This window comes from Pteropus medius, unplaced genomic scaffold (assembly GCF_902729225.1).
Source record: "Pteropus medius unplaced genomic scaffold, Ma_sr-lr_union100, whole genome shotgun sequence".
NCBI classification, from domain to species: Eukaryota; Metazoa; Chordata; class Mammalia; order Chiroptera; family Pteropodidae; genus Pteropus; species Pteropus medius.
In genome coordinates this window covers 16,422,008-16,436,977 of record NW_024349800.1, presented here as the reverse complement: position 1 = coordinate 16,436,977, position 14,970 = coordinate 16,422,008, and the positions used below count along the sequence as shown (strand labels likewise).

At 30.6% G+C, this 14,970-nt stretch overlaps 1 protein-coding gene across 11 annotated transcripts in view; it reads left to right on the top strand.

The window, feature by feature from the left end:
• Nucleotides 1-14,970, top strand: part of MYCBP2 (MYC binding protein 2) — a 238,192-nt gene that overhangs the window by 65,672 nt on the left and 157,550 nt on the right. For 9 of the 11 annotated variants that reach the window (XM_039886908.1, XM_039886910.1, XM_039886904.1 and 6 more), the window contains exons 15-18: nt 518-722; nt 3,004-3,149; nt 3,493-3,594; nt 11,730-11,837. In XM_039886908.1, coding sequence (XP_039742842.1) covers nt 518-722; nt 3,004-3,149; nt 3,493-3,594; nt 11,730-11,837 — 561 coding nt within the window. The remainder of the gene's footprint in view (nt 1-517; nt 723-3,003; nt 3,150-3,492; nt 3,595-11,729; nt 11,838-14,970) is intronic. The other 2 variants (XM_039886905.1, XM_039886906.1) reach the window with 2 other exon arrangements.

Genomic DNA, 14,970 nt, shown 5'->3' with positions numbered 1-14,970 from the left:
ATGGAAGAAATGAGATTGGAAAAAATTGGAAGCCATTGTGTGACTGTATCTTGCTGAGGAGTTTTGTTCTTTTAAAAACCTTGGAAAGACATTGGAGCTTTGTAAATTGTCAAGTCATAGGATCAAGTATGTTTTAAGTAGCTGATTGCTAGCAGTGGGAGGATGTTCTGGAGGGGAGGGACTCTTGGCTTAGAGTGTGGTTAGGGGACTTCGGTCTGTTGAACAAAAGTGTTGGCTGTGAAGATGGAAAAGAGAGACTAAAATCAGAAAAAATTAAAAGTGTGATTGACAGAAAATTATAACTAAGAGATATTCCTGCTGCCCTTGGTTCTTTTTGCAGAATGGAAATAGAGCATTTATTAATGGTCCCTAAATTTTATTTTTGTTGCTCTTAAATTCTAGCATTCCTTTGCATATTCACTTGGATTAACACATTTTTAATTGGGAAATATAATTATCAGTTTTTTAGACATGGGAAGTAATCTACATAAAAATTATAAATTGATCCATCAAATAGGATTTGGAGTTGAAAATATGGCCACAGCAATGGATGAAGACCTGGAAGAAGAACTAGATGAAAAAGATGAGAAGTCCATGATGTGTCCTCCAGGCATGCATAAATGGAAGCTAGAGCAGTGCATGGTGTGCACTGTCTGTGGAGACTGTACGGGTTATGGAGCCAGCTGCGTCAGTAGTGGGCGTCCAGACAGAGTTCCTGGAGGGTAAGAAAAAGATCGATACTGAGGAAATAAAATATTTGTAGAAAATATTCCAGAGTATTCTACTATGTTGTGTCTTAAAGGCATATTGGCTTGTGCTTATAATTTTTATAATTGTTCTCTATTATAGTGATTTCTAGTTTGGTGTCATTTTTATTTAAGTTGCTTTTCTTTCATTTGATTAATTTAAACATTATTTAAAAACAGGTCGTAAACTTCTTCAAAGCTTGGATTGCGCTTTCATTTGTATTCTCTTCCTAAGACTGCTTAATGCAAAATGTCTGTTCATTTTCGTTGAACAGAATCTTTTCTGAGTAGAATTGTCAACTATCATGGAGAATACTTGATTAGGGATATATAATTTTCTTTTAAATTAAATTTACCATTCTCAATTTTAGGAGTTCTAGGACCTGTCACTTCTAAAGTTGCTTTATACCTGTTATCGTCATTCTTTTTATGCTTTGTTGGACTATTTTTGGGGGGCAGTCCTATATTGTCATTTTAAAGATGATGTATGAGTTTGGCAGAATCAGAATACAGCCTTTTCCCTAGAATGTGGGGAGAATTTTGATTCTTATTTTTGTGTTGCCATTTATAGCCAGTATAACATAATGCGGTATCCTTTGTGATATCAGATTGATTATGATAGACCTTTGTATTATGATAGATCTATTCTTTGTAAGATCAGGTTAATTATGATCATTACCTAATTATGGAAAGTAAGAAGAATCTTGTGAAGAAAAGCCCAAAGTGAGGACAGCCTTCCCCTACCCCTCCCACCACCTCCGACCTCCCTATTTGACAACTTTTTAGTAGTCAGGTACTTCTTCTCAGATAATTTCTGAATCTCCTATGAGTATATTCCCTGGTTTACACTAGGCCTAACAGTGAAATAGATCATATATAACAGACCTTTTAGGCTATTGAAATATTAGGATTTTTAAATAATATATTTTATTTGCATTTTTAGCCTATGTAAAAATATTTTGACTCTCTTTATCAAAGGATAATATTTCTTCTACAAAAAAGTTAAAATTTATCTTCCTGGATCCCTCTCAGGCTATTTCCATTAAAATTAAGTGTCCCCAATCTCAGAACTTAAGCAAATGATAAATGTCATAAATAAATTTATAATTCTCTGGTTCTTCCTGAAATTATTCTTTTTATATGCTTTTCCCTACAAATTTGCTGTCAGTTTCCAATAATTATTTATTGCTCTAAATGGATATTACCTAAGTCCAATAATTTCTTTATTAATGAAGCAGAAATGAATATATGAATAAAGTCAGCATAAGAATATGTGCCAGGACATTAAGCACTATTAAAAATGACTTCAGGTATTATAAAGTTGTGACTATATAGCTTAAGTTAAATTTAGAATTAAACATTATTTTCTAAATAGTGCCTACAGATAATTAGCAGGGCGTATTAATTATGTCAGTTTTTACTGTTGTAGTCAGTGACCCTCCAAACTGTCAGTAATGCTTGCATTTAAGAGCCAGGAATTTCACAGGGCACCTTGCTGTCTTTCAGAACTGCTGCCAGGTAGACCTTTCATCTTTTACTTCTGCAAATTTGGATAACTGGAAGCTCAACAAAGCTGTCAAAAGTTTTTAAAGACTGATTCAGCGAATAATGTTAAAGCTACAATTTCTACATCTATAAAATGTCTGGCTAAGATAGTTGTTCACTGATCCTCTTACCAACTTCTGGTAGTGTTCTTGTCTTCTTTATGTTATAATCAAATGCCATACTCTTATTTCACAACTGATATGAAAAGGTCAAAGAGGAAAAATAACAGGTTAGATGTAGTGAAAGGAGCAAATGGGAGATGATAGCATATAAAGGAGAGGAAGGAGAAAGGAGTCATAATGTAAGAAGCTGACAAGCTGGGCTCATTCATTGAAGGCTGCTCACACCTCCCTTCACTTATCTGGTAGATAGAAATGTCTGGTTGCTTGTTCGTTTATCAGTCAAATCATCCAGACCACTTACTAGTAAAGCTACTGGTGCTTCACTTTGAAAATATTTGTTAATAGAATCTTTGAAGATGTTTGAAGAATAAGTTACCTTCTGTAGAAATATACCAACTATGCCTCTGAGATGCTTAATAAACTTTTGTTTTCAGTTATTCATCTGTTCATACCTTTTCTTAAAAATCACATCTTGATCCTGATTTCATTTAACTTAATCTCAGAAATGCAGAAAAGATGTTATAGAAAAGAGTTTTAAGGCAAGAGTAGAAGGATTTCAGTTAATTCTTTTCTCTTTTTTTTTATTTTAGGATCTGTGGTTGTGGTTCTGGAGAATCTGGCTGTGCTGTGTGTGGATGTTGCAAGGCTTGTGCAAGAGAGTTGGATGGCCAAGAGGCAAGACAAAGAGGAATTCTTGATGCGGTGAAAGAGATGATACCTTTAGATCTTCTGTTAGGTAATTTGCTTGATTCTACTAAACTCGGTAATTTGGATAGTTTAAACAATTTCTATTAGATATATGTTAGAAAATTAAATTAATAGTTAATTATGCAATACTGCTTGTATGGTAACTGATAGTATGTCATTAATTAAGGAATGAGATTTTTTTCTTTTTAGCTAAGATTATTGCTGTAAAAATAATTTGTGTTTTAGACAGTATTTTTGTTAACTTTTACTTTCTTGAATATCATATGGTTCTCTTATATCTATTATATATGTGTATATACACATGTATGTGTGTGGTGCACACACAGACACACACACACGTATCTGTATATATTATTTTGTCAATCATCCAGCTGTCCCAGTACCTGGGGTTAACATTGAAGAACACCTTCAGTTACGACAAGAAGAGAAACGGCAGCGAGTAATCAGGAGACACAGATTAGAAGAAGGAAGAGGTAAGAGGTAGCCGCAGAAAGTATATGAAAATCCCTTTTATTACCCTATACTGAGACCTCTGAAAAGTTTACAGAATAGGCTGATTTGGTAAGAAATAGAAATTAAAGTTAGTAATATTCTAGTAACTCATGAAAATAATGTGAAAATATTCAGAGTATTTATGATTGTGCTGATAACATACATTTAATTCAATAGGGTATTTATCACATAAGTCAACCATATTAAGAATTTTTGTGCCACTTGCCAGGCGCAAAAAAATTATTAGTGATAGCAACTTTTTTAAAAAACATGAATTCTAAGAATTTATTCTTCACCCAGATTTTGTATTCATCTTTGTAACCATAAACAAATTAGTTTAGTATAGTATTGTATTTTGTTTTCTTAGTCATTTATAATCATTATCATTTGGGCGTAGTCCTACCACTCTTTGTTATAATCCAGTGCATAATTATGCTTTTATGTGTCTTTTTTTTTTTTTTTTGGAAAAAGCTTATTCTGGTTATATACAAGAATGGTAAGTTGGAGAGTTTGCAGGTTTTAATTGCAAAGGTAGATTTACTATTTATCTTTTCCTCATTGTTAATGATCATTTCTCATCCTAAAAATACATTTAATGGTGGTTTTAATAGGTATTTAGTATCTATCCAACAAGCAGAGATAAATATAAGTATTTTTAGTAATTTTTAGTAATACTTATATTTAGTAATACGTCTATTTTTGCCCAAGAGAATCTTCATTGTAGGATTAAGGTAGAGGTCTGTGATTTTATTCCTCTGCTAGACAAAATCTTGATTAGAAATATTTTCTGATATTGTATATTTTAAATTCTTATTAGAAATGACATGATGCTTGATGCATGAGATAGAACCTATTACCCATTTAACCATCATTACAATTTTTTCTAGGCATCTTTTTTTTTTAATGTAAAATAGGATAAGTAGTAAAATATATAGTACACATGGTAAATTCTGTTTTTATTTAATTTATAAAACATGTTTGGAACTTGAGGATTGTTCTTTACTAATAAACAATGTTGATGAATTGATACAGTGAATATTTGCAGTTAGTTTGGCTTTGTTTACATGAACTTATTGCCTTTAAAGGTTATTTTAATGAGAATAATGTATAAATATATGGGGAAATACACATTAAATGTTAAGTAGAAAATAGGGTAAATTTTAAGTTCTGGTTATTTAAGACATATAGTAATTGAGTGATAATTCCTTTATGTTAATTATATGATTTGCTTAAAGTTAATTATCAGTGTACCTTTTTAGTACCTGTTTTTTCCTTTTTTTTTGAAAATACTAGGTTGAATCATATGAATTGACCTACCAAACTCAGCAGTTTCTTATGTTTCAGCCAAAGTATATAGCAAATCCTTATGATGACATATAATCACTTGTCTAATACTCTGTACCTTGTTAATTTTTTTCTTTTTCTATAAAAAGCTGTTCTTCTCTAGCCATAATATATTTCTGCATATCAGAAGTAAAAGGACATTGATTATGCATTTTGTTATTCAACAAAACTTTGTGATTGCAGAATATTCTTTATCCATTTATTTTAAAATGTGTCATAGACCTTTAAAACATAAACTCTAACCTTTTAAGGTTAAAAAATTTATTTAAATATTTATAGAAATTATATCTGACCTTATAAACACAGTCTTAGGTTCCAGGCAGTTGGTGTATATTTTGTGACAAATTAATTTCATATGCAGTCAATATACTGAAAAATTTATTCTGATTATTGGTGCCCAAAAATTGTCTTATATTTTGGTTGAGCTTTCTGACACATATCATCCTCTTTCATTTATGTTAAAACAGAATGTGTAGTAAATACATCTTTTCTTGATGGGTTAGAATCTTCATTATGGACCTTAATTTTTCATGGTACTGAAATTTGGGCATATTAGAACCATGTCCTTGCTTTGCACAGTCACTAGGGTTACTGTGGAATCATGCAGTGAGGACATAGTTCCAATATGCATGAGTTTCAGTTAACGCGGTACTGTGCAAAGGGAAGCCTACTTACAAAGTTTATTTTGTACAAATACTTTTAAACAAGAATTCTAATTATATCAATTTTTAAAAGTCAAACTTCAGATTCTTATTCAGTGACTTTGGAAAATTATTTTACTATAAAACAATACCACGATACGATACTTTTATAATCTTTATTTTCCGCCTCAGCATTTCGTTATAAGCAATTTTATAAGAAAACAAGTTTTTATAAGAAAACAAAATGTACACAATTGGATAGGGGAATAAACTGGAATGATAAATACCAAAATGATAATAGTGATTTTTCTTGAGAAATGAGTTGTTCTTTACAATTTTTTTTCTAAATACTCTTCAGTATATGCACATTACTTTATAAACAAAATAAGAGTTATGTTTTAAAACCGAAGCCATTGTTTATGTAAAAATATAGATTGGTTCAGAGACACTTACATTTTACCTTTGTGTTTTAAAAAATACATATATTTTAATTGGATGGAGGAATCCCTTTCAGGTACTATACTTTTCATTATTTTTAGACAGTGGTTTTCAAAGTGGTCTCAAAGGGACCAGCATCACTTGGGCACTTGTTACAATTTCCTGTTCTCAGGTTCCACCCCAGATTGACTGAATCAGAAACTGGGGAATGAGGCCTAGCAAACTGTGTTTGAACAAGCCCACCAGGTATTCTTACGGTGCTGAAGTGTGAGAACCACTGCTCTAGGGCAGTAGTGTTCACAGTGTGTTCCATGGACTGCTACCATCAGAATCAAGTGGGTCTAGTGAAGCAGCATTTCTGCCTGAGGGTCCTGGATACAGATTTGAGTCCCATGCTCATTGTCATAGGGCACTTGTTTGGCACTGTGCTAGAGAGGATTGTTAGTCTTGTTTTGTCACCATGAGGAACAGATATATTTTTAGTGTTCCAACTGCCACACATTCTTGTCTTTTTTTTTTCTTGGCGTATGCTTGTTACTTTTTAGATACTAACAGTTTAGTAATATGTTAGTAATTATGCTCATTAGTAATTTGGCTTTTACTTATGATGAAATTTCAGAACTTTATGATTATGTTATGTTAAATTATTTTACTTGATTTAGCTATCTCATCTTATTTACCAAGTTTGTGTTGTTTTAGAGTTGATCAGAATTTAGGATCTCACTCTCGCATTAAAGATTTACTAAGTCAGTCTTAGGGCCGATTCATATCATTTAGTTGCTGTTTATGACACAAAGTCTCTATAATGGAATGTGTTGAAACCCCTAAAAGCAGTCTTATTACTGTTTTTTGATAAATTTGGAACTTTGTCTTTAAATATGATATTAATCTTCTGCATATTTTTCTTAAATATATGTTCTTAGGTAACAGTAGTATTTACAGATTTTATTTCAATGACGTTTGTGATAACTTTAATTTGTTTTTTAGATTACACAGGATTGATCAATGTATAAATTCTGTGAGACTTGTATTAAGTTTATAAGTGAAATAGAATTTTTCAGTATAACTCTCAAGTCATCAGGTGGTATCAATGATCTTATCTTTGTATTCCTTCTTGGCTCTTTATTATAAGGAAAACTAAGCTCAAATAATGTTGGCTATTTTTCCTTCTTTCTTTTCACTCTAAATGTCAAATCAAAGTTTTATAATAGTTAGCTGTAGATGCGGTGACCTTTTGTTTTGGTTTGCCTGGGACAGTCCTATTTTATGCCTCCTGTTTGGGCATATTTCTTAATAGTTCCCTCAGAATCTCTTTTGGATAATAAGTTATATGGTTAGTGTAGCTGTATAGCATGGTGGTTAAGAGCATGGGCTCTGAAGTTAGACTCTGGTTCAAATCCTGACTTCTTAACTTTTACTGGGGATACTTTACCTTGGAATTTAACTATGCCAGTTATATCACTGACTGAATTTTATGTTTTCTATATTTGTTTAATGTTACAGTATATACATTTTTATATTTGCTTGTGTTTTTTCCCTTGCCTTCACATTTTCCTCTACCAGGCAAATGAGGTCTAGTCCAATGGGTATACTTCCATGTCTTAATCCATTATAATGTAATCATGTGCAGATATCTACACGTGTGAAAGTATAGTCATATGTTTATTTTACAAAGTGGCATTATATATTACAATGCTTTATAACATCTTTTTCTCATTTTATAATACAACATGAAGAACATACACTAGGTCAGTCAATATGGATCTGCCATATTCTATTTAATAGCTACCTAACATATCATAATATGGCTGTACTACAGTTTATTCAACCGTTATTTCGTTGATGGGCATTTGGTTATTTTCAGGGTTTTGTGGGTTTTGATATAATAAATATTCTTAAACTTGAAGCCATATGTATTAGATTTTTTATTTATATAGTAAAGCTTCCCAGAAATAAAATATCTGGGCCAGAGAATGTTTGTTTTAAATTTTAATAGACATTTTAAATTGTTTTTAAAATATTATAGGAATTTATCTTCTCCAGACTAATGTATGAGGGTGGCATTTTTGCAAAACAATTAGTAGTGTTATCTCTTTTCTAATTTAAATAACACAAAAGCATTTTCTGTGTAAAATTTTTCATAAATCTCATTTTAGTGGCCAAATATTCCATTGAATGGATATATCATAGTTATTCATTATGCTCCAATTTGGATTTTTAATTTTTGTTACAGTAAGGTTATAGTAACACCTTTGATCTGAAAATAAAAATAAATATATTTCAGAGTTTTCCTTAGGATAGATTTCTTGATGTACAATTACTGGGCCAAAGCATACTAATAATTTTTAGATTTTTGAAATGTATCACCAATAACTTTTCTGAAAAGCTTGTCCTATTTCACACTGCCACTTTTTCCAGTCACCCCTTTCCACCTACCTGCCTGTGGATGTTCTCTGAAAAACCTATTGTCTACACGTGAATGAGGAAGCTTTTGAATATCTAAATCTTTTCTTTCACTCTCCTGTTTCATTCACTCCTCCTCCCACTAAACCAAATAAACCAACAAGTTATGGTAATTGTGCTTTCTTAATTCTATTAAAAAAAATTATTAAAGCTTTTGAATTGTCTACTTCTTTAGAATGCCACTGTTGTTCCTTCCCTTAGCTCAGTCCACTTCTGTTCTTTGTCTGAATTACAGCAAAAATGATCCTATAAATGGTCTTACCCTCAATTTTATCTTCTTCTAAGCTATTGTCCACTTTCTATCCAGAATAGTTTTTCTGAAATGCAGAATGTTTTTTTTCTAAAAGCACTCTTCTGTTTAAAACCAAAAAACTATTCATAGTTCTCAGAGTGAATTCCACATTTTATCTCTGCAGCTTCATCTCTTTATTACTCTTCTTCCTATTCCCTGTCTCTAAACATTTTTTTCCTATATCTCTGAAACTTCATAGTACTCCATACCTTTTTTATTAGGTCTCAGCTTGTGTGTTTTTTTCCTATTTTTGTATGATGAAATTTCTTACTTTCCCATCCTCAAGGCTTGCTAGCTGCCCCTCCAGTGTGCTTAATTTTATCATAGCACACTGTCGTAATTTCTTATTGAGATGTGTGTAAATTCTTCCTACCCCCAGTAGACTGTGAGCTTCTTGAAGCAAAGATGGTGGCTTGTTTATCCAAGGACCGAGCCTGGTGCCTGAAATTGGTCAGTACTTAATATGTCTTTGTTGACTAATTGAAAACATTTCACAGACTTCTCATCACCTCTACAATGAAGTTTCATGGTATAGAAAGATTTTACTTACTTGTTTTTTGTATACATCTCCAAACTCATTTCCCACCACTTTCTGCTTTGTAACCCTATATTCCATCCATTTCAGCTCTGTGTGTTTTTAACGAATATACAGATTGTTGTTTAACATCCTCATGCTTTTATAAATTCTATTCCTTTTACCTTTAATGCCCTCTCTTCTTTTCCTCCTCTCTTGACAACCTTTTTCTCATTCTTTGAAATTTTTCTGTTTTACTCAAATTCATTTGATCACTTTTCATCCTTTAGAATATACTGTATACTGATTTCCTTTATAACGTTTATCACAACATATTGTTATTCTTTGTTTTTATTTCTGTCTTCTCTATTAGACTGAATTCCAATGAGATCTTTGTCTTTGTCATTATATCCATGATACCTAGTTCTTATTACATTAAAAATAATAAAAATGTTTGGTAAATAAATGAATGACTATATTATGTTTGTAAGAAAAATTATTTTAGTCTATGAGATACAGAGTATTTTAGAACCTGATAGCCTAGTATTATAAATGGTGATTTAAATTGAGCTCGGATGGTATACTTTTTAAGTGTAATTGCCCATGGGCCTGCTAGATTTATATATCAAAAGACTAATAAGATTGAATTTATTGAGAAGTTAGATAAATATGAATATTATGGGTGTACTGTGTTTATGGGAAGAAATATCCCAAGCAGACCACAGAGATAAGAAAATGGTAATACAACTTAATATTGTTATTTTAATATTTGCAATTCTTTTGTGTAGTTGGAAGGTGTTTTTTTAGAGTGATTTATATTATCTGCTTTAGTAAATCAGTTGAAAATTAATGCATGTTGAAGAAATAAGATATTTTGTTGATATTCAAATTATATCTCATTATTACATTTTAAAAAATGGAGCTCGGTTTATATATTCTTAGCTTAAAAATAATTGGTACCGTATTGCTAGGAAATAATATTTAATTCTAACATTAACACATTTCTATCTGTAGTAATAATAGAATATGTTATTCTTGGATTTTAATAGAATTAGTGCTCCTTGTATTTTTGTATATATATAGAGACATAATTAAAATATTTTTTTTCTACCAATTTTTTAATGTTTAATGAAGGGTACTTTGGTATTTAATTTGACATTTGTTAGATTTTATAACAGGACAACAGTTTCATTTTGTTCCATTTTGTTCCATTGTTAGAAAAATTAATTATAGCTGAAGATCTGTAGGGAATCACAAAGAAAATTACTTTAATTAAAAATATTTAGTGCTTATATACTGTCAATTTTCTTTTCAAATACTGGTAACTTCATTATCAAATTTAGAGTGTTTTGGAATTTGCAGGCATTTTCGATGTTATTAAAATCAAGGAAGCTATAGTTCTGTTCTATATGAAAATATCTGAAAATTTAAGGTATAATTTAAAGTTTCTTTTCAAGCTAAATGATAATGGGAAAAAGCAGTTTTTAAATGTTATTGAAATTAATTTGGCCATACATTTTTTTCCTTGAATACTATGCAAGTGGAAATAACTGTAATCTATGTGAGTATATATTTGTGTATGTATATATACATTCATAGTGGAGCTTCAGAAAGAAACGATTTTATGAGAGATGATTAATGTTCCATAAATGTTACTGGGTTTAGAGTCCCCTTTTCAGCATAAATGGGAAGCTGTTTATTCTTGTTCTGATTTTGTGTAAGTGTTTAAAGTTAGATTTATCATTTTTAGAAAAATCAAATCAAATAGAACTACAATTCTGTCTTTATAAAACAGTGATTTTCTATATATACATATGTGTGTGTATATGTGCTTGTATCAGATCACAGTAATTTTTGTTTTTGTTTTGTTTTTGGCCATCTTGTTTTCTTGCCTCTATGACAGAATGCAGTTAATAACATTTATCTTGGTTTTGTAGCAAGACTGATATGGGTATTAAATCTTGAAGACCTTATTTAAATTTAATCATTAATTTAAAAAATTAATTGGTTTTTGGTATTAAAATAGGTAAGGTATTTGTTTTTCATAAATGGTTAATGAGTTTGAATGTATGGTGTTAAAAATATTTGTAAAATAAAATTTGTAAGAGAAAATATTTTAGTTTAATTATACTTTCCGATTATTTATTTGAGACTATTCGTAACTACCTGATAATTTTATAGGTATAAAAAATAGAATCTGACTATATAAACTATAAGATATTAAAGATATTTAAGATATTAAAATTTGTGTGTGGAATGGTGAATAGGTTATGGTTGGGGGTGGAGGGTTTATCGGGAGAAAAGTATGATGTCCAAAACAGTAAAGAATAAATTTCCATGCTTTTTAGTTTGAATTATTTTTGTTCATTGTAGTGTTTTCATTTTGTGAGCTTTTCTATGCACATACAAAATGTTTCTCCTCAGGCCCCCTTGTATTTGCTGGTCCTATTTTTATGAACCATCGAGAACAGGCTCTAGCCAGACTCAGATCCCATCCAGCACAGCTAAAGCATAAACGGGACAAGCACAAAGGTATTTGGTCTTCCTTATCAACTAGGTGGGATACTTTCCCAATTTCTTCCACTCATTTGAATTTTGTCTCTGGGAAAATGCACAACCCTAATTCTTCTACTTTGCTTCTGTCATTATTATATAGCCTGAGGAGAAAGAACATGCTGAAAACTTGTACTGTTTGTCAATGACTATCAAGTTTATTTCACTTTTTTGTTAACTTTAAGAAGACATTTTATAGTATATCTTTTTGTTTTCCATTTCTTTTCAAATTTAATAATGTTAAGTGAAGGTGGAAAAAGTAATTATTGCTTTCTATTTTCATGCTTTATTATCTATTCTTAGATGACTGCCATCTGGCATTTTACTTTCTTTAAATGCTGTTTATTTGCTTTAGAATTAACAAGATTACTAAATTCAGTGTATAAAGTGATAATGAGTCAACTGCTATTGCATTTTTCCATTGTTTTAATATCAAAGTTTTTATACACAACACACATGAATTGTTCGATATTTGAGGTTCCAATCATGATATAGGTATAAGCAAAGAGTGAGTTATGGAGACCTATCGTAGTCCTCAGAAACTGTCAGAAGTCCAACAAGTTTGTGAATGACTGGGAATCTATCTATGCACAATTATTTCTGGCATTAGAGTTATGGATTAATTAAAAATATTCTTAAATCAAACTTATTTTCTTTATAGATTATGGATCAACTAAGATCAGGAAATAATTTAATACAGAGAATTTATAAATTTACATATAAATTCTGCCTTGAATCCTGGTATGTGAACAGGGGCTCTTTGACCAGAATAAGTTACAATTGCTATTTTCTCAAATGCCGAAGATAAATCCCAGCAAGTAGAACAGAAAGTTTTAAAAACACATATTTCACATAGTCAAATTAAGCTAACATTTTGTGTTTTTTTTTGCTATAAAACTGTTGACTAATTTCATGATTAAACTTTCACATACTACATATTACAATCAACTTTATTTTTATTTGTCTCTATCAGTTTGCCACTCAAAGCAAAAACACAAACAAAACAGACAAAAACCTATTTTTACTAAAAACACAAATAGAGTACTACTTAAGATATGTTCTGTAGAATTAAAAATTGAGAGTATTTTAAATCTGATGTGATTAACCATAGTAAAATTTATGATTGCTTTATTTACTGAGTGCTCTAACAATACCATAAATATTTAAATATGAGGAACAATATTTTGGGTATGCTCTGTAAATTATTTTAATTATTGCCAGAATCGTTGATCTCATATTTTCTACTATGCCACTATTAGATTAGATTTTCTCAGTGTCTTTTTCCCCCCCCGGTTATATAAAAGTGAAGTTTTTTCCAGTATTTTACCTGAGGTTAAATACATTTCATGAGAGAGTTTAAACCTTTTCGGGCTTCATATTGATATCTTGTAGACAAACATCTTTATTTTTTTCCTCAGAATTTTAAAATGAAATGCTAAATGGAGACAAATCTTACAAACGTTTTTATAATGTCACAATGATTAGCAATAGAAATCACTCAACAATAACTAGCCTCACTTTTACCTTGTCTGCCACAGGGTAATTTTATAACAAGACTCTGAATATTTGTAGCAACCTGTTTGGAAGGACTTATTTTATAGTATTACAGGGGTTTTTTTTGTTTGTTTGTTTTTTGTTTTTTTTTAATTAGATTGTATGGTTTTATTCAATGAAATAATTTCATCTCTTTACCACCAAAATATAAATTTAAAGTGTAAGTAATGGTGCCCTATTTGATATAGAGTATTAACTTACCACTTACTAATTCCTGTAGACCCACAAATTCTCCCTACTCCCTTTACAGTCACTGTCCCTGTCATTTAATCATTTTGCCATTCACTGCTTTTTACTGTTGCTACATACAGTGTCTTTTAATACATTTTTTTTTGCTATATATATATATATATTTTCTCTTTTTTCTTACCCTATTTGTCTTCCACTGAGATATTCATTATTTTAATTGCTGTGTTATGTCTTACATTTACTTATGTTGGTGGTAAAAATTGTAGGATGAAAACAGTTAAAATTTTCTAGATTGTGCCTTTTTCATGGGGGTGTGTGGAGGGTCAGAACTGTGGATTTATTGTTAACAGGAGTGAGCTCTAAGATGGAAAGTTGGAGAGCTTCTGGGAGATTGGAGAAAATTCAGAGAAGGTCACGGAGTACATCCTATACAGGCAAATTTTGACAAGAGGCAAAATAGAGTACTTAAGGCTGAATCAATAAATATATAATTCATATAAGATATAGTAAGTTATTTTAAAAATGTAACCAGAGACTATATTTCAAACAGATAATCTGAGTTAACATTTTGTTTCAGCTGTTCGGTGCCTTACATAGAAAAAGATTTTAATACAGTATTACTAATTAGGAACATTTGAATTACTCTGATAGTCTTGAAATCTATCTTGAAGTGACTGATATGAAAACCCAGAAGTACACTGATAAACATCTGTGTGATTCTGATACCTGTTTTCTGTTTAGAAATGGTGTGGTGTGTTGGAAATGTTATGCCTTCAGAATTACGCTTCAGTTTTAATCCTAAATTTGTCATTTACTAGAACTATGTGGCCATTCATAAATTCCTTAATTTCTTTGACTTTAGTTTTTTATTTTAAAAATAAGAATGATAATTCCTAACTGATTATGTAAATATGAGGATTAAATTAAGATATAGATGTGGATGTTTATAAATACATTTATATATTCTTTGCAAATAGAAATCCTCTATGAATACGGGCTTTAATTCTTCAAATTGAATTCCTTTCTCTTATAGAATCATTTTAAAAGTACAAAATTCGAGATTTCTTGAATGCGTAATTAGTTTATATTTACAAAAGATTTAAGATGTCAGACATTTGGTGGTGGTAAAATACATGAGTCTTATTTTCCATCAAACTCCAAAACTGCTCTACCATTTATTCCTTTGGGCTGGTTACTTAATTCCTCTAAGCTTTGATTTTCACAGCTGCAAAATTAAATAACAATACCTATTGATTAAAGAAAGCAACAATAGTGATTATTTATTGAGCACTTTTCTTGTTATTTCACTTCATCTTCATAAGAACCTTGTGAGGTAATGTACCATTATTGCTATTTTAATAGCTGAGAA